This window comes from Micrasema longulum, unplaced genomic scaffold (genome assembly GCF_059751315.1).
Source record: "Micrasema longulum isolate JH-2025_06_02 unplaced genomic scaffold, ASM5975131v1 h1tg000487l, whole genome shotgun sequence".
Lineage (NCBI taxonomy): Eukaryota > Metazoa > Arthropoda > Insecta > Trichoptera > Brachycentridae > Micrasema > Micrasema longulum.
In genome coordinates, this window is record NW_028277684.1 from 1,152,135 (window position 1) to 1,176,384 (window position 24,250).

Sequence of the window (24,250 nt, forward strand, 5' to 3'; positions counted from 1 at the left end):
ATTTTAAAACTGGGTCTTGATCTCGTGGTATTGTTGTGGAAAACACCACTCCCTCATAACTCGATTCCCGTTTTTCCTGCACGAGTTATTTACTTCTATTAGGAAATGGTCTGTAAAATGAAATTTTCAGGTAAATAGTTAGAACTTCAAAAAAAAAAATATTTTTTTAAATACTGCAGTATATGCATTTCTTAAACATTCGATCTGTTATGAGAATCTTCAGCCCTACAGGAAATTGGATAAAAAAAATGTTTTCTTGCGCGCGGTAAAAATTAGAGCATTAAAAAATAATAAAAAATATTTTAATAAAAACGCACTACTGTATATGACGTCACTGGTTCATATGAACCATCCAATGATATGAGAGCTTTGAAAGATATCCGGTTTGGTCACCGTAAACGAACCAATCGGAAAAACTGTCATAGAACAACCTCTGACGTCACACGCGGAGTTATTTCAGAAATACAAAACTTTAAAAAATCATAGCGCTGATAATTAGATATATAAAAATAAAAAATTCGGCTTAGTTTGATATTCTATTAACAAATAAAAAGAGAAAAAAAAGACATTGAACTTCCTCATTGGCTCGATCGTAATATACTACTTCCAAATGTAAAAGTTTAATAATGTTAGGTGATCACCTAAACCAGTCAATGGAGGAGGTCCAACACAAGTCACAGAGTACTCGTTTGTATGTAGCGGTATGTAGTTTTCTGAAAAAGTTGCCGGAGTATATTTTGTTAGACAGAGAATAAAATGCAGTAATGCATATTATGAAATTACCATTTACTGCACTTCTTTGTGTTTTTTACTGATGTTGACCAAATAAAAAACAAGACTATTTCAATAATACCTTTCGATTCAATTAAAATATCCGTGAGAATATAGAGAAAATCCGAACAATCAATAATCAGAATTTTCCTTTTCGTAAAATTAGAAAATACCCTTCTAACTAGCTGGTAGCTACCCTCCCCTCCCCGCCTCCATCCACCCCCATCCGTGCTCCATTATAACGCTTCGGATTGGATATTAACCAATTTCACAGCGATTGAGCAATTTAGATATCCGTCCGCGCCGTAGTCAAATAATAATAACCAATATACGGGAACATAGGAAACACACGAGCCCTCCACAATAAATCACTACTCACTATCACTATTCGTATGTAACTTACATCCTAACACCAAACTTGTTTCATATTGTTTACACAGTTTAGTGTGACATCAACCGAATCGCAAAATAATGGCGACCGTAGTATCAATACAACACAATTTTAATATCCTCTATTAAAAAGACATTTCAAAGTAAATTGTATAATGGAGTGAGAGTAAAATATACTTCTTTATATAGAAAATCAAAGACCTCGTGGATTACAGAATTTCTTGCCAATTTATGTTAAGCAACCGTTAGTCCAGAGCTTACTTCTTTCACTCCTTGACTATGCAGATGTATGTTTTCCAGATGCTAACTCTGAATTACTTGATAAGTTGGAACGATTGCAGAATGTTTGTATACGTTATATCTTTGATCTTCGCAAATTCGACCACATAACCGAATATTGCTCGCAACTATACTGGCTTAGCATCAGGCATTGAAGAAACATTCACATTCTATCACTTCTTCACAATATTTTAAATAATCCCACTTCGCCTGTTTATATGAGAGAGCTCTTCCAACCTCTATCACAACACGGATTATTTCTTCGTTCTAGTAACGAGAGAACCCTTTTAATACCCTTTAATCGCTCTAATTTTCTTGCCTCCTCTTTCACAGAAGTAGCTGTTCGATTGTGGAATAATCTACCCACTAATTTTAGAGACGCCCTTTCTTTATTTACATTTAAGTCAAGATCTAAATGTCACTATCTAAATATTTAAGTTGTTCCTTCATCCTGCTTCTTTCCTTCCCACCCCCTCTGCTCTCTTCATAGTATAGTGTTAGTTTATTTTTTTTCCAAATACACTTTGTTTTTAATTTTGTATAAAATCATAGATTCAATATGTCCATGTACTTGTAATTTTCTCACACTGAGCGGTTTGGGTAGGTAGGAAGAAATGGCCTTAAGGCTATGTGCCCGCCCTTATATGTATATAAAGTGTTAAATAAATAATATATTGACTAAGGCACTTGCCTCACGCACGAGGGTTTCAGGTTCGACTCTCAGACTCTCACAACAATTAAATGTCAATTTTCCCATTCCTAAGTATTTTGTGCTTAATCTCTTTACTGTAAGGGGCCTTTTGTTGCGGTTTTGCGTAAAAATATATCTATTTTTGAATTCAATATTCAGTGACTAAACTAAAAAAAATACTCGTCATTTTGATAAAATTATAAATGTAGTTATAATTATTATTGATGTGATCATTCGCTTATTTGATTTGGGGGTTGATACCTAATAAATCAATTGTAATAATAATAATAATCCTGGATTTTTTTCTAGTTGATATTCAATTCAAATTAAATTGCCCCGAGAACAAAAAAAAATCTTGATGCTTTTATCATAATCAGCCCTTTCGATAGTAAAGTAAATTCAACAAACGGGATAGTTACCTATTGACAATGGGTATCATTGTACTACCATTTATTTTATAGTAATATTTACAAATCTATAATAATTTATTGTATTTTTAAATATAATAGAGTAATATTATTTGTAACGTGGCGCAGTTGGTTAGACGGCCGACTGTGAAACTGGCGTCGCGGGTTCGATTCCCGCCATTTGCAAGAAAAAAATCCATGAAAGATTTTTTTCTCAATTGGTCTGGGTGTTGTGGTTAATTTTTTATTACCTCCTTCCATATCCCCACTTTCCCTCTAGCTGACAAGCCTCTAAAATAGAGGCTTAGCGGATTATTCCTTTTAAAAAAAAACGTCTCGTATTAGATTCCACGAAAATGAGCGTGTTTGTGTATTTTATTTCAACGATTTTAATAATATAAGGTTGACATTTTCGCCTATTGAAAATAACAAAATCACAACTTTTTTAATAATATTAAATATCAAATATTGCCGCCAAAGTTCACCGCTATTAGAGGAATATTCTCAAAAATATGATCTCGTGAAATTTATTTATATATGTGATTTCATAATTAATTTACTAACGATAAATTGGCAATGTTAACATGCGTAAAACAAGCCAGCTTTTATAGTATATAATTATTGTATAAGTAGTATGCAAGTTGGCACACGCTTGTGCTTTAATTCAAGTACATTATATTATATTGTTTTAATGAGAAAACATTCCGCCAAATTTGACCGTTTATTTTCCTTCGGGAACAAACACCAACCCCATGCACCGCATTTTAGCGAATTGAAACTATAAAGTTGACGAGGTTTAAGTTTAGCTGTGCCACTATTTATATATCATAGAACTGATTGTTCTTGTTGGGAGACACAGCACGCTAGGAAATTACTTATCGTATAATAAAAAATCATAAAGCATCCTTTAAATATAAAATGTGCTTTGTGCGTAAAGCCATTGCTTATATTTGAATAAATATTAGCTCGATAAGGCTTCATAGTGTTTTTTCTTTGTCGATTTTATTTTTATAATGTAAAAATTTCATGATTCCAGATAACCTAATTAAATAGATTTTCAATATTATTTTTGTTAACGTATCGTATAAGATATGAGAGTCAAATTATTGCAGAAATTATACTACAATATCTTAAACAGGCTGATCCCCTATTAAATTACAGCACAGAACACCCAGGCTTGCGAAATATATATTTTTAATGTTAATATTGATAACTTATTGATTACGTTTTAAATTACTTAGTTCACACCACTTACGTTTACATTTATGTGTGCCGGTTTTTGAATGATTAATCCACCTTCAAGACTAATAATAGTTAAGAAAACATAAATAATTATGATTGTGTTTTCACTAATATTATGTAATTTGAATGTCTTAAAAATATTACATTTCATGATCATACGACCTGTTGGGATAGAGTCGACCTAGGCATTCCGACTGTCAATTATACGAGTATAATATGAAATTATCCACAAATACAAAACGTGTGACTGAATGATCTTCAAGGTACGTAAAAAGCGGTGTGATAATAATTTCAATGTGATAAACACCATAACATCATTACGGCTGCATCACCAGCTGATTTAATTGGAAACTAGATATTATTTGATAAAAAGGCGTCGATCCAAAAGCAGTTTTATGCCAGAGATATCCGAGGTAACTGAGAGGAGACATGAGTTCAGTGCGCTACCGAAACCAAGATATAATATGAAGAACTTACAATGATAATGTTCTAAGTCCACTAAGGATAACTAAGAGACAACGAAGGGTTTTGATATAATTACTATTTTACACAAAAAAATTGCATTTTTCGACAGTAATTTTGAACTTCAACTATTGTTATTCTAGTCCAGTAGCCCATTTATTTATTTTCATTTTCTGTAGTTCAAATACGTAATTATTTATTTTATATTTTTTGTTGTATAATTTATTTAGATAAAAATCATAAAAATATTTGTAAAGAAAGTATTTAATATTTTACTCCTATTAGTGGCATGTTCAGATAAACCAAAATCTTAAGTCTGGTCATGTCAAAAGCAGGCAGAACCGAAGGGCATGTATGACAAGATGTATGAATGTGGAAGAAGCTAGAAATGTATACCAGGATAGACGTGTGTGGAGGTATATTCTCTCTGCCTACCCTTACTGGGAAATGGCGTGACGGTAGTAGTATTCTTTTGGTTTCAATCCCTCTAAATGGTTTGGACCAAAAATTCGTTCTCCATTCATTCCTGTCCTCGGAGGCTTAATTTATTATTAATCAGATCGTTTTTACACTATTGCGCATTCTTATCCTTATTTTAATTCTTAATGGTCTAATTGTTTACTTTAGGCAGAGCTTAAAATATTGCAGGGCCTACAAAATAAAATAAGAAAAAACCATACCCGGTTAACAGAAAAGAAAAAGTTACACTTTAATTGATACCAACAACAAAAAGAAATAGTAAGGTACTCTCAACGCCAGAAACCCTTTTTTTCATTATATATTATTTTAGACAAAAAGTTTATATGACAATTATTGCGGAGTTGGGGCATTGTTATTCTATGGATTCATATCCTGAGTCCTGTACACTTTTCCCATGCGTTAGTAGCGGAATTTATCACCAAGTAAACTGATACCATTACCAAGTTCCGAGGCCCAGTGGTAACAGTCAGTAAACAGTTTATAAAACCTTTAGCTGTGAGTAAACGCGACGAATATCAGGTGCTATCAGATATCTCTCCGGCCCCCACTATTTACGATCACCTTTCGTGGAAGGACACTGGATCTTTATAAGCGCATAAATTCCGTAGAAAATGTTTCATCTCTGTTGATGTCAAAAATTAACTGAAATTTATAGATTACCGTTTCAGATTTACATAGCTACGACTTCTCTGTCTTGCATTATGTGTTTTCAGTTCAAAATCATTGTTCGTTTATTAGGATGGTGTTTATTTTTTACGTAAAATATAATTCTAACTTATTCACATTTTATAATAAAAATACTAATCCATTTTGAAACAAATATGAATATTATCTTAATGAAGGTCGTTAAATAAAAATATCAATTCGCACTTCAAAATCGTGTTAATTTCCAATAATAGTTCAATACATAACTATTATCCTCAGAAACTTTACAGACATATTAAAATACTAGCTTTTACCCGCAGATTCGCTCGCATCCTCGCAAGATATGAGGGAGAAATTAGTTAGGTAATTAATTTATTTTTTTTGTTTATCAGCACGAATTTTTCGAATGGAATTATATATTTTTTAGAGATAGAAAGTAGCTTGAATCGATTGCCTGTCCTCATTTATTACTATGAAAAAATATGACGATCCGTTAGTCTATGACGACGTAGCATCGTTATTAAATTCACAAATCCAACTACATAACCAAAACGAAAAGCAAACGAAACTAACTATAGATAAATCAAGTCAATTATAGATATTTATGGAATTAATTTCATATTGATTATTTTTGACATCCCAGCTTCCGCCACCGACTACTCATTTTCAAATAATGTTGCTCAATGTTTTTTAATTTTTATATTTACATTAATAAACATTTTTACACTTTCGACATTTTAGTTTTTAAAAAATTTAATGTATTTTTACAGTTACTAAAATCCCACCAAGCCACTTTCTGAGGCTTGTTAGTGAAGATTTTTATTAATATTTTCTTATCTAACATTAGTTAAATTTATAAAACAATAAATTTATAAATAAAATAACAGGCGGAAATATCAGTTATATAGATACAAATAATCAGTTTTTTTTTTCAAGAAATAAAATATATTCCCATAATAAGCTAGTTTTAACTATTCATATATTATAAACTTTTGATCGAGTAGCCAATCTCTTTTTTGCTCTTGTGACATTGTGTGTTCAATTTAAGTTCTTTTGGCAGTAAATTCAAAATGCTAGGTACTAAATAATGATTAAAATATTTTTTATTGTAATTTTTCCAATTCTGGATTAAAAATAAGTAGGTATCCTATTTTACTTATCGGCCTCGTGGTGTAGTTATCGGCGCATTTGCCTACCACGCAAGAGATCTCGGGTTCGTTTCCCGACATGCTTGACACGAAATATTTATTTGAAAGGTGTCTCTACACTAGAATATTTCACAGTCCCTGGACTGGTACCTAAAACGTAAGACTGATCATCTTACCTTCATGTAACAAAAATGATCAAGATACACTGCGATTAACCAATGCAATACCCAAGGCACCATTAGGTTCGGAAAGGGAATGAAGAAGAAGATTTTACTTCTTACCTCTCCGGCCAATCCATATGCAAGAAACATATCGATCGGGTCACAAAAAAATAATTCGCGTTTATAATATTATATTTGTATATTCGTTTATACTCGTAATACGAGTATTAGTATAAGTATGGATGTTAGATATTAGAATGGATTACAACAATGTACCTCAACAGATACATTCCGAGAAGAAAACAGACATAGAAGTCTTGTCAGGAAAATGATGCATAAAGTGCTAAAAAGCACTTTACTTATAAATCTAATTTCATCGATGATGATCAATTATTTATTTATTAAAACATCAACCGTTTAAAGAACCTTTTACAAAAAAATGTTTTAATTATAACATTTATATAAACGAAACGATAATTTGTATTACGTTTCAGGCAAATATAATATAGGTAGATACTGATCGATTGAAGGATGTCTTTATCATTTTTGACATAAAGGTAAGATGTTTAATTAAAATTTCTGAATCATGTTTTAAAAAAAAATTCATGTCAACCTTTATTTAAAACCATTTGGGCATCAAACCTGAGACCTTACCTCTCTACTACACACCAAAATGAATACTCGTATGCCTATATAACTTTTTGTATCTACATATATGACATGAGCTTATAATTTAATTAACATTTTTTCTTCTAAGATGTAATACTTGGATGTAATTTTACAAAGAAACAGGTGTGATTTTTCAGCAGTTTGCTTTATCCTAAGTAGTCAGATATTGAAAAGTCTTAGAATCTTAGTTAGTCAAGTCAAGTTAGTTAGAAATGCCATAGTTTCTGCATCACGAAAATTAATTACATTAATTACAAAATATTATGTACAACCTGTAAACAAGTAGTTTGGTATCTTTGTATCACCCAGTTATTCAAATAGTAGTACTTGTGGTTTTCGGGTAGGTAGTAGGTTGGTACGTGTGAAATAGAGCGATTGAATTAAAATCTTCAGATTGTTAATAATTGTTTTCCTGATTCAATTAAACAATAACCGATTGTGACTTGGTCAAACGTCGCATCCCACTTCCTTACAAAGTATAGGCTGATAGGATTTTACACATGCTCAAGGTCCACTACATACATGGGTAAGTAAGACTATGTTGTATGTACATTATATACACGTGTAGTAGTGTTACAACAATACGAGGATAAAGGGAAGCTTACCGTGTGAGGGGTGAGACGGGTGCGCGGGGTAGGCGGGATGCACGGGGTTGTGGTGGTAGTACCTCCCCCTGGAGTGGTGCCCCCCTCCCTCCAGCGGGTGGAAGAGCCCCTCCTCCTCCCCGCCTCCGCCGCCGCACCACCTCCCGGGCTGCTCCGTCTCCATCATGAGCTCCTGGTACTCGGACTTCACGATACCGCACAATACACTCTTTTAATTACCAAAAAAATATTTTTAATTAATAAGATCTCCACGGATAATAAACCGTTTATAATCTACACAGTTCGATATACGATGGAACCTCGTTGGAGTGATTTATACGCGTCGTAAAATCGAAATAACGCAATTTAAGTGTCAATAAAATAAACTTTGCATTCCACTGCTTAATTTAAAGCTAAATTATCGGTAGGACTAGACGATAGCACTGATTTTGTTCACGAGAGTTGAGTAGATGGGCAGCTTGTCGGGTGGATCACAACTCACGGTCGCGAGTCACGGGATCTAAAACAAAAACATAATTAATAGGGGTACTTTTATAATTTATTTACCTTGTTATAACATTTATAAGAAGCCACGAGACATTTATCAGGCGATGAAAAAAACACAGCGTAAAAATTAAAATACAAAATTCTGTTGGTAATCCGCATCGTCGAACTGAGGAAAAGTGTAACCGTACATGAAAATGATAATTAAAAAATAACAATACAAGATTAATGAAAAAATGCATTTTTTTCGTTTTGAAGTAGGTAAGTAATATCAACAGATAAGGAAAGAAATAGACAGATTTTTTTTCTACAGTCAATAATTATGTTACATTAATGTAAATTAGAATATGTGAAGGAACCTAGTTTAAATATTTTATTGGCCTTAATGGTAATGAAAATAAATATTATTACGAACAATATCAGATGTTATAGTTTACAATATTTTTTTACTTGGTTCTTATGCTATTTACAATAATTTTGTTTTTTTCCTCTTTATGGGGCACGGGACGGGTACTCCAATTATTTATATTGTAACACGATTACAGTTATGCGTATTTAGATTGTACATTTGATTTAATAGACGTGAAAATTAAACTAAAATTATTACGTCATGTAATTTACCTTATCAGTAGATTCGATATGTAGGTAGGTGTATGAAAGTACTGAACAAATCAAAATCACATCCTATTACGACGATATCTTGACAATAAATGAGACGATAACTTCAAAAATTACATTTTAAAACGATTTCGTGATAATTTTTTTATCTTCCAATATTATTATTTATTAGGCAGGTATAAAAGTGGACGGATAAAAGAATTAACCAATTTGAATTTGCTCATCATCATCATCACTACCATTTCTGGACTCGATTGTGCATAGAACACTTCTTTGTTATATTCATGAAGACATGATGATCTGTCCAGGTGACAACCAGGTGTTGTTATGTTGCTAAAATGCTACTAATATTAATTAAAAAAACAAGCAGCGTTGACCTATGGCTGATATAGGTTAAGATGCATATCAAAGATAAATAATCGATATAAATACCAATGTATTAGTTGTACGTATTTATTTCGTATGTCAGCAGTGGACGTCCAGGACGTCGAGAACCTGATGCCTTGTAAAGTATGCGAGCGTGGTTAAAGCTCTCAGGAGGCATCCGCAGCACACCAAGCCAACCGTATCGCCTCCGTTTGATGATAATTGTTACTGAAGTTTGCTGCGTCCGTTCTCTTATTACTTTATTCTATACAAACTCAAACTACCGTACTCAAAACTCTTCTGAGAGACCTATTCTCAAAACTCTGAATTTTGCTGTTTTGGGCCCTAGTGAGGTGCCACGTGCCACGATTCGCATCCGTAGAGGAGAATAGGTGTAATGCAGGCGTTTTTAAGACGGCATTTGGTATTCTCCGAGTAAATATCCGATCTCCAGACAGCCTTCATACTGTTGAATGAGGCGCCTGCTATTCGTAGCCGCACATTCAGTTCATTTTGAAAGCTGCCATTTTCCGTAACATAAACTCCCATGTATTTGAAACTCTCGACCCTTTCAATGACTTGGTTTGACAGAGTCAGGGGATTTTGGACATCATGGCATGAAGTACTACCCAGTACATGGGTTTTTGCAATATTGATGTTTAAACGAGTTTTTAGGAGGTGGAGATGAATATTCCTCGATCTAGTTCAATCGACTTCTTTAAGATGAAGTCCATGAGGATTATAAAAAGGAACGGTGCAAGGACGCAACCTTGACGAACTCCGGTGGTGACTTCAAACCAATATGTGACAACATGGTTGATTCTGATTCGGCATTCGCTATTCGAGTGAAGGGCTTTGATAAGTTCGACTCGTTTTATAGGCACCTCATATGATTCTAATATTTGGCAGTATGTGGGTCGGTGCGGACTATCAAACGCTCTTTCGTAATCTGCCAAAGAACTATTTAATCCTTTGTTCTCCTGTAGAATACAGCATATGTTGTGGATATCCACATATCATATGATCCGCGCTTGACCTGCCAGGTAGGAAACCTACCTGGTTCTTCCTTAACAGTCGCATTATGGGTCCTCGAACTCTTTGCAGTACTATTATACAGGGTGTTCTTTAAACCCTGTCACATCCAAAACTATGATGATCAGTATGGGCAAGAAGACATATTAGCACATTTAAATAATTCTTTGTTTCAAATATATTTTTTTAAATAAACTATTTAAAAAAACAAATTGTTTCTTACTTCTGTAGGGGAGAAGTGAGAGGAGCGCGGCCGCATATCAGACTCCCCCCTCTCTTCCTCCTCGTTACTCATCCGCAGAAGTAAGCAACCATTTGCTTTATCGATATTTTATTTTTTTAAATATTATTCGTTCTTAAAATTTATTTTAATGTCCTAATATGTCTTCTTGCTCGTACTGATCATCGTGGTTTCTCATGTGACAGGGTTTAATGAACACTCTGTATATGCAAATACTTTTGCCAGTATCACTAAGCAGCGTGGTGCCACGATAGTTATCACAGTGATCACCCTTTTTGCGCAATGAGGTGATCTCCCCAGTCTCTAGGACACCTCTTTTGTTTCCACACCATGGTCATTTCTCGGTTTACTTTTTGTATATGTATCAATATATTTTATATATTTTTGTGTGCATTGTGATGTTGATACATATGCTACAATATTTCAATAATTTATTTATTACAATGATTGTAATTACAACTATATAAATCCAGTAATAACCACAAATATTCATACATTATTAGTGCAATCGATATATACGAATACATATATGATAACGATGATTTTTTTCTATTTTCTTTATGAATAACGGAAAAAACATTTGTATGATTGGTTTAAAATTAACGTAGTCCATTAGGACAAAAAATAATAACTCATTTTGAATGTCTCACAATATCAAAATTCAACAGATATTGGTTAAATTTTTATTTAACCAATATTTATTTAGACTGAGAACAATTTTATAATGGGACTGTTGGTAATTTCTGATTAAATATTTATCTCTAGTTTTTTTTATTTATTTTTTTCTAAATGATTATATTTCTTCCCACCTTTAGTGTAATAAAAAATACATACTAATTTATTAATCGGCCTCGAGGTGTAGCGTTCAGCGCTTTTACCTGCCATGCAAGAGGTCTCGGGTTCGATTCCCGACGTGGTTGACATGAAATATTTATTTTAAAGAATGTTTTAACATTAGAATATTTCATAGTCCCTGGGCTGGTACCTAAAGCGTAAGACTGATCATCTTACCTTGATGTAACAAAAATAATCAAGATACACTGCGATTGGTGTACCGATGCAGTGCCGTATGCATCATTAGGTGGGTAGGCGGAAAAGGGAATGAATAATGAATTTATTTATCAAAACTAAGATTACTTTAGCAGTTTTATTATAAATAAATCTTAAGAAATGCCTTATGTATTTATATATTATTTTAATCTTTAAGTAAGTTCAAAGTAATGAAATACTGCAAATAAATCCTGTCTTTTGTTCTCTCAGCATATGTTAATCTTGTTTGTTTTTTTTTATTTCTTCATGGTTATGCCGTACCATATTGTTATGCTATAAACTTTTAAATCATTAAAAAAGGAATGGCATACGCTCAAACACTGAAGTCTTTGCGGGCATTTTTCCAAATTATGTTATAGCTTAATTTTAAGACGTATTTTTAAAGTGTATTTTGGTAGTAAATATATGTATGGAAAAACAAACAAACAAAAAAAATAAGAACTTTGGCAGACTTATTGCTAAAAGCAATATCTTCCAGCCCACAAAAACCAGACGTGTCAAAAATTTATGCTTTAAAAAAATATAAATAAATACATCCATGAAAAAACGTAATTAATTAAAAAAACAGCTGTTTTTAAATGAGATAAAGTTTGCACATACAAACTTAATAAAAGTACGTAATGGTATACACGTTAAAGGATTAGGAATCTAAGCTTAGGCAATGAGTTTGGAAGGAGACAGGTAAAGGAATCAGGGCCGCAATTATGAATGCTATCACTATATAACATTTTAAATATCTTCACCGGTAACCTATAATTGAACATGTTGAAAAAAAACTTAATTTTACTTTGTAGATGAAATTGTTGATACATTTTAACTTTCCATTCGATACGCGGTCAGGAAAGAGAAGGAATATTTTATATCTTTTTGAGTATAAATACATATATACGTAAATTTTTATTTAGCGCTTGAACATCGAAAATGTTTAATAACTATAAGTATAAAATAATAAAATTAATATTTAGGGATGTTAACGATAATTACAAATAAACTAACATGTTTTGTCACAATGTTAGCAATAGGTAGGTACTCATGCTGTTAATTTTTCTATTTGAGTACCGACAAAATTGGCATTTATTATAATTTAGTAGGTTGGCACAGCTTCCTTCTTTCAATAATACAAGTAATGTATAATATATTCTAGTAAACAATACACATTTTATAAATTGCAAGTATAGTAGCTTGCTATCTCACTAAATATTATAACGTGTTTTGAGATAGCTAGCAATGATTTCTTAGCTGTTTATATTTGTTGCTGTATGTATTTAATAAAGAAAACTATTTAAAAAGAACAGAATGACACACAAGAAAAACATATTAATGAATTTAATATTTACAGTTATCGTGAAAAAGGTCAACACATCATGTTACAGAAATTTGTACCTATATATCTTTTGAGATTTTAACTCAATAGATTATTAAATAATAAATGTTTCCCTTTTTTTTTAATTTGTAAAATATGAACTGCATCCTAAATTAAAGGTCTAAATAGATGATAATTAATCATAGACTATGTATGTTTATCTATTATCAAAGCAGGTACTAAGTTCTTAAACGGATTTATTTTAATTGCTTTTATTGCAGATATGAATTTAAAAACTTTTTTGACGTCAAGAAAAAAAATGATTGATGTTTAGTATTTATTTTTTAAAACAATAATGTCTTTTTTCGGGTTTTTTTTAAAGAATATTATCTTACGTCACCTTTATCGTGAAATTATTTTCGATTTGGAACAGGTGCAATCTTTAGCCATATCGCAGTTCACATCGCAAACAACTTGAATTTATCACTGCTTATCACAAATTTGGTGACAAATTTAGGTACCTACCTTGATACTACACTGATAAAAAAAAAATTTTCTAGTTTTCATATGTTTTTACACTTGTAAATTTTACTCGTTTTAGTATTTTCAATTCGCCTCTGGTAAGTGACCTCTCGGGTTTGATTCCCGACCAGGTTCATTCAAAATATTTTTTTCGCAACGCTGTATTTTAGTCTCCAGACTGACATCATCATTTTTTCATTACGAATAATCACCTATTCGAGTACCAAGGCAGTGCTCTAAGCACCATTATATAGAAAGAGAATAATAATGATGATGTTAAAGGTGGTTTAGCATGGAATTTTTTAATTTTTTTAGTAATATGCAATTCATCAAAACACATGTAGAGATATGGATTTTTTTCTGGCTATGTAAAAGCAAGTGGTTCTTTTTCTTTTATTATTTTTGTTTTTTTATTGTTTTATTTATTTTGACTAACTCGTTAATTTTCCTACTACCATTTTTATTTTATTATTTACAAATAGACGTGTCTAAAGCAGATATCTATATATCATATCTTATATATTTAATAAATTCCTTATATATTTAATAAATGTGATGTTTACATAGAATACTATGTCTACCTTAATTACAATAGCTAGTGTATATTTCAAGAGGTGAAAAGAAAGCAGAACCCAGGTAATAATATGAACGTAGTAATGCAGAAAGCAGCCAGTCCACAATTTTGAAAAAAATAGATATTGGTATTATCGAATCCAGGAAGGTCAATTCTATGTTCTTTTTAAAACAACCGGGCCGATTTTATACAAAAAACTGTAATAATCACCTTCTGAAAATTTCATAACGTCAAAATGTCATGAAGATGAATGTCACCTCATCAGGTTTCATTCAAAATTAGATCTGGTCAGAAACATAATTCAATTACATTTTCCATTATAAAAAACTAATGCATTTATCATTTGCCAAAGTAAAAAACATTCCAATTGTTGTGTAGATTTGATTATTCACTCTTTTCACAAAAGTGCTATTATTATTATTAGTGTATGTTTATGCTTAGAACTTAAGTAGGTAAAGTATATATATTACCACCTATTCATAATACATTGATCATTGCATGTTGCGTTATTAATTTGGCCTCAAACTCTCTGTCAAAAAATGTAGATATCGATTGTATCTATTTTTATTTCTTCGATAAAAATTTACATGAACGATGTCAGTGCTTAAATTGAGTGATAATATTAATCACTCGATGATCACTTTTTGCGTGCACTATCATGACCACGATACGTGATCTAAAGGTAAGTAGGTTCTTATAATGAATTAAGTAAATAAAATTTCTTTTTCATTTATTTTGTTTTCAACACCTAATCTTATCAGTTCCCAAAACTGGCAACATGATTGTTTTTATCTTTTGCATTAAAAAAAACGAACAAAGTACCTATAAATGTTTTAATTAAAAACCCAAAATATAATTCCTAAAATATTATTGACTATTTTTGGTATTTTAACTCGATAAAATTACTAAACTTCTTTTCTTATATATTATGTGTCGTTATATTTACAGTGGATTTTTTTAATTGGCTTTAGTATTGTTAAGATTTTTCTAATTATTTTGTTTATGTAATAGCTGTAAAAATCCCAAATAAAATGAAATAAAATAAAATAAAATAAAATAAAAATATGTAAAAATATTTTTTTTTGTTTGAAGCACTAACTTTGCGGTATTTCATTATAATAATAATAATAATAAAACAACTTTGTTTTTAACCACTTCTTATTTTTTCTTTCTACTGACCAGTTTCAAAGCTACACAAGCTTCTTTATCAATGTACAATTTACTAACATCATTTATTAGTAAATTATACCTTGAGAAAGAAGCTTGTGTAGCTTTGAAACCGGCTAATAAATTATGTTAGTAAATTGTACCTTGATAAAGAATCTTGTGTAGCTTTGAAACCGGTCGGTAGAAAAAAAGTGATTAAAAACAGTATTGTTTTATTATTATGATCAAAATTTAAATGGTTTCATATTATGCTAATACTGTCGTGTATGATATCTCATATGAATACACGATAGTGTATTCATATGTAATCAGTCCTATTCGGGACATCAAATTTGTCTAAAGTTTCGATGCTATCCGTAACTTTACAATTTATCTAGGTAATCCAAATAATGTAGATAATGAATTATCATTCTATTCATCTTCTGTTTCGTAAAATACGAAGATAAACGTGGAAGACCCTTGTCTAATTGAATTGATTTAAAAACATTCAAGTTTGCTAGAACATTCTTGGTGGATATTGTTGTAATGTATCAATGAAGAAAAAACGATCATCTACTTTAATTAACACATATTGAATAACCAGTGACCTGTCATGAAAGCGATGAAATCGGTCACTGGTTATTCCAAATTTGTGGATTTAAGCTTCAGCTTCTTCTTCTTTTATATCTAAAATAAATTAATGGATTTAGCTATTGTTGTTTTGAGCATGCGTAGTTTTAAGACCCTTTTTTTATAAAAAGCGTAAAGCTAGGGTTTCCTAGGACAGCGGTGCCCGTACTTTAACGGCCGTAGTGAACAGTGATGCGGTTGACAGCCGTCGTAACGGTGACTAGAAAGTGGTTTCCTATAAAAAGGGGTGTTGATAACACCGTTAAAAAATAAAACCACTCTCTATTCACCACTACGACGGCTGTCTACCGCATCACCGTTCACTACGGCCGTTAAGATACGGGCACCGCTGTCCTAGGAAACCCTAGCTTAAGACATACAAATCGTTTTGATCGAAATCACATTTTAACTAATTAAATCATGCATTATTACAAATTTTAACGAGCAGGTTGTAACGCATTAAAAAATATGTAACAAAAGACGTCATTCGGTAAGATATTACCTTTCAGTACCTAATTAGTTCTATATTGTCTAAATGTTTAGAAATGTATATGAAAACACATTTTATAGTTGTTGTTTTTTTAATGAAATAATTCTTCTGTATTTTTTGTAAGAAATACGTTCAATTACCAACTTATTCCTCCGGTTTTCATTATTAGCAACTGACTTGGAAAATCTTTTTTTTAATCTCCTCACATTTTGATAACATATGTAGGTGATGACGTGTGTCTAATATAACTCAATAGATTGTTAATAACAAGTAAATAGTGTATAACACTAATATTTTTTTAGTATACTTTAACATTGCCTACTAATTAAATCGTCAGCCTAACGATATTTGATAGGAATATCGATTTATCAACCAGTTGCGGTGTTTATAGTTTACTAGCCGTCGGCAACTTTGCAAGGGGATCCGCGCGGAAGGAGGCCAAATAACGAAAACCTTCGTTAACATTTATCAAATCATACTAAGTTAATAAATCAATAATTTCATTACATTTTTAATTATTTAAGGTGGGTGAGAATCACTTCCTATCGCCGTGAGGCGAGTTATTATTTGGTAATTAGACATGCTAAGTTTAGTGATGTTTTAAGGTTTCCTTTAACTTAAAATTGTATTGAACCACTGTATTATTCCTATTGTTATTTGATTGATTAGGTATTAAAATTAAGATTTATGAAAACTCCCACAGTGAAAACCGCCAACAACGGATAAAATTTGGTCGTCTAACAGTACAATAAAATTATTATTTTTCATCATTTATATATTTATTTCTGTTTTATGTTTATTTATTAATTTAAACATTCGTACAAATTTGAATCGACGTGGTAAATGATAAGTATGTACGGTACATAAACAGTTTAAGAAAATGACAGTAAGAAACCCAAAATATAATAAGTAGGTACCTACCTATCATGTGAATTTTAACAATTTATCCCACATGCACCGGAAGCTTTTTTAAAAAAAAAATATTTTCAGATTGTTTGTACATACCCCGTTCTAAGCCAGGCAATTACATCACACTTTATTTACTTAAAGAAATATATTAAAAAGAAAGAAGAAGAAATAATGAAAAATACACATACCTATGTAAAAGTATACATAAATATGTAGGTTCACCAAAACACTTGAAATATATTAAGTAGGGATAGCATATATATGGATACATACATCTATAGACTGCTAGGAGGATGAAACTCAGTACTTTGGTACTACTCTCTAGATAATATTTATAAGGTATATGGATAGGACATACTTAAAATATAAATTAATTACATATGTTTAAATCTTCAAACAAGGAATACACATCTAGGTACATATTTTTTTATAAATCAAGTGTATTGGAATAAAATATTGCATGCATTTGAAGACTTAAGATAAACACTTAATCGAACTGGGCGGCTTGATTTTACGACTACAAATAATATTTATATAATTTATTGACTTTATTTATTTCAGTTATGAAAATATAATCAAAGGTCAATTCTCTCATTTCTGGTTTATACCTAGCTATTTTTTGTATAACATAATATATCCGTTCTCTAATTTGACAATAAATCTATTTAGCATTGCCAATAAGGCACTTGACTCACTCTGCAGTTTACTAAACGATTTCAGAAAATAAATGACATCACGATTTGGTTGAACGCAGTAATGAAAGCAGAAAATAATATACTTGCCTTCATACAATACCTATTATCCGATTGTTCAACATTTTCTTTGGTGAAATGATAAATTTATTTTTCTCATTGTTTACTTTAGTAAAAATAAATCGTTTATCGTAACAGCAATTGTGAAGTAAACTACAAAATTATTTAAATATATTTTTGTAGCTAAGAAATGAAACTAGGTACTCAAGATGTTTTTTTTATAGTCTTTCTAATTTTCAATTTTGTGGCTTATTATTTTACTTATATTTTTAGCTGTAGGATAAACTGGGCAATCAATTAATTCAGCCATTCAATTTTCTTGTCACCAAAAATTTCTTTGGAATAATTGAATGACATAAAATATTACACTTACCTAAAAAAATAATGGTATATTTTTATAACATGGCACATCGTGGTGTGGTACAATTCAAGTTTTACGAGTATTATTTAGTTATTAATTTATGTTCAAATCTATTCTTAAAAAGAACTTCATTGAAATAAAGTAAGTACCTACCCTAATTTGCAATTGAAAATGAACAATCAAATTTTATTTATTATGGATTTGTGGTATTATGTTACCTGCTATGTATTAAAATAGATAGATACTTATTATTTTACCATCGAAAACTTTATCGTTAATAGTATATACTTAAGATGTTACTTAATTATTAAAATTATTGTGATTTTGGAATAAGTCAGAAATTATTTGTCGTGAAATTTAGTTGCACAATCTGTAGACAAAAGAATAATTTGGTGGTGTTTAATCTATTAAAAAAATATTAGTCGCTGTTTATTTTATTTAAATAGCACATTTTAAAATTACTAACAGTTGTTTGGTCTCTTTGGAACAACCAAGAATTATAGTTTGTTAAAGGCAAAGCTTAGTGAAATAATAAAATAAATAAATAAATTATAGAAGATTAATTCAGACGAATGGTAATTCTGTTATCTAAATTCAGAAACGAAACTATCGTATACATTTGAATCTGAAATTCGCATTTACCACACAATTCCCAAACTTCATAATTTATAGACCAACACTTGACTGAAGCACATATCTACAGAAATAGTTCATAATAACTAACACTAGCTTGTCAGATTGTAGATACGAGGTATTGTGTATTTATATTTTTACCTAAATATAATTTGGAAACGATTAGAAAACTTATTTGATTTGCAAAAGTAACATTTTGAAGGAAATATTCAAGGCGAAAATATTTATCAACCAATGTTATAAATTTGAGGGATAAATTATTTAAAACAAACATTTTGTTTAATCTTGTATTAAACTAAGAATTTTTAATGAAAGCGTTTTATGCCATTTTATTTTGTATCAAATTTAAACAACCAAAAAAATAATTACTTTTGAAAAGTAGTTTTGTCTAAAATGCATACTTACATCTATTCAATTTACCTACTCAAAGGTAATTTAACTTAATTTATTTATTTATTGGCAAAGGCCTGTAATAAAGATAATAAATAGCGGTTTAACATACCAAATATATATTTGTGTTGTAAAGTACGAGAGCACCTCATTTTAAAATATCTATGTAATTAATTGGTCAACCTGTCAACAATAATAAAATTGTCAGAATTATAAAAATGATTTAATCGTCTATCCTAAAATTGCATTAATTATTCGTGGAATTATTTAGCAATACGTAATTGCAAAAGTTGTAAATTTTTAAATAAAACTAATTACCTTTAATGTAAAAATCTAACTCGACTTTATCACATTATAATAAAATTGGTTATGCAGTTAGATTTCAGTATTCCAATAAGATTTTAGTGCTAATATTTAGTTAAATAAATTCATATTTTTTTATTCCACAACATTTCTGTTTTTATTATCTCAAGAATGGTTAATATAACGAGTTTGGATGCAAGAGGACGAATGTCCTGGATTTTTATAGGAAATCTTTAAATATTCTGTCACTTATCCTGACGTCGTAAGAAACATTATTTCTAATACCCATTTAATTTCATACGTTTTCTCAGTAGGTAATAATATTGTGTTTTTTTTTTTTTATTCCAATTGTAATATATTTTAAATGGTTTTTTATGATTATTCATTCCAACACATTTTGGTGTAACTTAGAAATTTATATATCTTATAAAACGATGGGTAAAAATATAAAGCCCAGCAATCGCACCTAATACCTTATAGGTAATATGCTTATTAACTTTCAAATGAGCTATGTTCTACACTAAGATATACCTAATAGTTTTTTTCCCGCATTGTAATGCGAAAATTTTGGTTAACACGTCACACTAATCGTTTGCATACCACCTTAAATTAGTAAGTATTTCTAACTATGGGGGTATATAAAAGTGTGAGTAAATGAATCCTATGCATACATGCAAACCGATACATGTATTTTCACGTAGCTACAAAAAAAAAATAATTATATGCAATGTTGGATACCTAGAACCGTTAAGAAGGTTCTTCACGACGCTGCGTTAGTAAATGGTATAGTCACTTATAATTTATATACAATACATACTAAAAAAGCCCCTCCTTAATTGGCGAGATTTTGGGCAAACGTTCAGTTACCTTCCTAAATCAAATCGTTATGTATATAAGGAGTTTATACCGTCAGTTCAAGCAATGCAATTGTATTTTTTTATTGGGTAAATAAACAGTATGTACAGAAATATTGACAATTTCTTTGTATATAAGTGTAGGACACTCGTGCACACAACAAAATAGTATATTTTTATTTTCAATTTGCGTGTATTTTTATTTACTATTAGATCATTAAAAACACATAAATTCAACATTTAATCACGAAACGAGAGACAAATTTTCTCAATTAATTATGATTTTATTTATAGCTTATACTTTTATCACTGCCGTATATTATAAAAAAATAGCGATAAAAATAATAACTTTACATAAATAAAAATGGATGGATTTGTATTATAGTGTTTATTTAATTTATTATGTCGATGTGGATTATTATTAAATGTTTTCACAATGATATTTATTTAGATACAATACATATTGTATTCATGTTTCTACCCAAAAAGTATTTTTCTAAGGTAGTAGCCATATTATTTTTTAACATAATTGTTCACAAAAACAATCCTTATTACAAATACATAATTTCATAATTTTGTTTTTTTTTCGCTATTTTAATGTCTTACTTATTTGATATACCTTACCTCATTGTAAGTAGAAATATTAAGTGTAATTTAATCAATATTTTGACAGTCAGGTTCACGGTTTTTCGTGTTCTAATTTACCTCAGTCCAATATCCGTTTTGACGGGTTCATCATTTTTTGTTTAAAGGGTCCAACACAGATTTTTCTCAGATTTAATAATTTAATATTAAATTAAATTATAGATACTGAGAGCACAAAATTCAAAAAATCAAACCCTTTAATTTAAAAGACTGTTGTTTTAATTTAATTATAGGGATCTTCCTATTTTATAAAAGGCCCGAGGATCTAAATAGGCAGTGTCCTCGGGCCATAAATCAGTCCTGGAACCAGTTGACGTCAGGAAAAGTACCTACGTGTCCCTTCCTCTCACCCGTATTAAAATATGAAGGCGCTTCGGGACTAAATAAATTAGAACAAAAAAAAACATCCCTTGTCATATAACATGGTCCTATGTTTTTTCCAAATATTTTGGGATGAGGACCATTGTTTTTTTTAAATACAGAAGTAAAATATTTTATAGTTCCGACTTAAAAATTAAAGGAGGTAGTTTGAATCATTTTAGAAATTATAATTGTGATTTGATATCTTCATTTTATTACATTTGTAATAAAAAATATTCCATAATGTTTTTTTTTCTGTTATTGTAAAATATAGATGGGTAAAGATATGTTATTTATAAACTTTGCTTAGTTGCGAAAAATGACCCATAACAAAACTGCAGTATTTATTTTTAGTTATAATTTTATTTAGATTTCTTATTAATGAAAAAAAGAACCTTTCCTAATATCAGGTAGCTGGATGTTTAGTTGTATTGTAGTTTGATTAATAATAATATAATTTTGCCCACGTATAAGGGTATATATAATGTTGTTTTTTTTTAAGTAATTCAACCAAAACTTTTAAGCATAGTACGCCAATAAAAAAATAAAAACTGTTCACACTCAATTCAATGATTGTAGCAATGGTATCTCGTTGCATATCATACACGTACCTACACCATGCAACGTTTAAATAAAACTGTTTTTGTTACATTTCGTTTGTATGATATATGCCCTTCTACGTAGACACAATTCAATTGTTTAATTTGCATACTCATAATACTGTAATACTGTTGTTCAGCATCCGCATTGAAAGGTATTGGATTTTTAGTAAGTATTTTCTTAAGTAAATTATAATTTTCGTTTTCACTGAAAAAAAAACTATCTTTGTACTTATTTTGTACAGATATCGATATGATAGGTGCCATAGGTGGGTACCTACTAATTTTTTTTAGTATTGTGGATAACTTATACAGCGTAATTTTCGTAAAGCCCTATATGGAGAAATGAATAATTTATTCAGGCGACCTGAACCTTCCTTATTTTACGAAGCGTAAATTCTGACTAATCTATTTTTTTTTGTTTATGTAGTATTTTTGTAGATATTAATGTAGGTAGTAGGTACAGAAAACCTGTGTTATGCAAGGTAGGTACCTACTGAAAATTACGCTTTTGTTACCTTCGATTGAACCTTAGGTGCAATTAAGTAAGTAATTTTCGTAATTATTAAAAAAAAGGTTGTTTTAATAAATGGATAGATAGGCATGATCGATGGTCGGTACTTACGATTCAATTCCATTTATCTCCCGTGAACCAGTATCCACAAGAGATTATGTTCATAGTTTGGGAAATGATGAGACGTTGTTCACTTATCACAGGGCTAGAGTTAGAGTTAGTGTCGCAATAGTGGGACACTCAAGTGTCCCTGTGTGTCCTACGGAACATAATACAGTTTCCCATTGTCACTTCACACTTTTCCCGCCGCTTTCCTCGGCCAAATTTGCGCCAGCTCTCCCACAACAAAACTTAGTCCTAAACTAATTTGTTTTCCGATCATCAAAAGCACTTTTCATCGCGGAAACCAAAATGTATTTTCAAAAAATCGATACACCTTATTCGATGCATTTTCGGAAAATAAAAACAATTCCGCCGCTTCGCGATTTCGTCTCGAAAAATCCAAATAATACTAGTCAGTATTTTGACTACACACGGCTTATCAGAACTATTCGTATAAACTTTAACATCGTATAAACACGGCGTATTTAAAAATTATTTTCGAACTTGTACCCCAACGAAAATCAACAAGACGCCCCGACACGACACCGATGGGATACGACCCGATACTAAATATGAAACGTGAGTTTTTTGCCTAACCGCCCCATTTCGTGTAAGTTCGTGCTTCTTCGTGCTGTTCCGTGACGGTTGCCATGGGATTCGATAAGAGTCCCGCCGCTATTGGCCGGTTCAAGTTTCGAATAGGCGGAGCTACGCCGTGTGGGAGGGGTCCGCGGACAAAAAAGGCTTCTCTGGGGTGTGTTCTTGACAGCTTTTTTGTAGTCTTTTTTCCGATTTTTTTCATTTGTCGTGTATTTTTAGTGTTGTTTTGCTTGTTGTGTTTGATAGATTGTTTTGTGCGCAGAACAATGGCTGTTTTTAATTATGGAATATATGTTCGAGTACAAACGATTCTTTCGGCCCTCCGAATATTCGGAACACACTTGATATACATAAATCAAATAATATTTATTGTGAGGTTTTTGTTTTTGCGAGTGCCTTTATTTCTAATTTTATTTGATAACTCGAAAGAGTCGAGTTTCACTATGGGTGACATTGTTGTGGAGGAAATTTAATTCGGCACTTTGTTTTAGTGACGTTTGTAATCTGGGCAATATAAGGCTGCGAGGCGATTGTCCACTGAAAGAAGCCGCTCTGTGGGTAGGTACTGCGCGCCGCGGCCGTGCCCTGTGCCGGCAATAGTGGGAGCCTACTCGTACAAAGGACAAACATACACTACCGTATAGCTAGTCATTCCCGCCGGATACAAGTCGAGTGGTCACAGCTTCCCCTACCGGATTATATTCCTGATTTCGTCGTTGCTGACTTCAATTTGCGCGCTACAATAATGCATCGGTAGGACTAACGTGTTTGTACGTTTTGGACATTTTGTACCAAAAACAGTCATGTTCGGAGTTTACATTTT

General features: G+C 31.1%; 1 protein-coding gene across 5 annotated transcripts in view; it reads right to left on the reverse strand.

Moving 5' to 3' along the window:
• LOC148281181 (GATA-binding factor C-like) overlaps nucleotides 1-23,395 on the reverse strand; it is a 167,203-nt gene extending 143,808 nt beyond the window's left edge. For 3 of the 5 annotated variants that reach the window (XM_088227068.1, XM_088227067.1, XM_088227066.1), the window contains exon 1: nucleotides 7,951-8,254. In XM_088227068.1, the coding sequence (XP_088083194.1) occupies nucleotides 7,951-8,116 (166 nt within the window). In that variant the 5' untranslated portion in view covers nucleotides 8,117-8,254. Of the gene's footprint in view, nucleotides 1-7,950; nucleotides 8,450-22,836 lie in introns of those variants that run through there. The other 2 variants (XM_088227070.1, XM_088227069.1) reach the window with 2 other exon arrangements.
• Nucleotides 23,396-24,250: the final 855 nt, after the last annotated feature.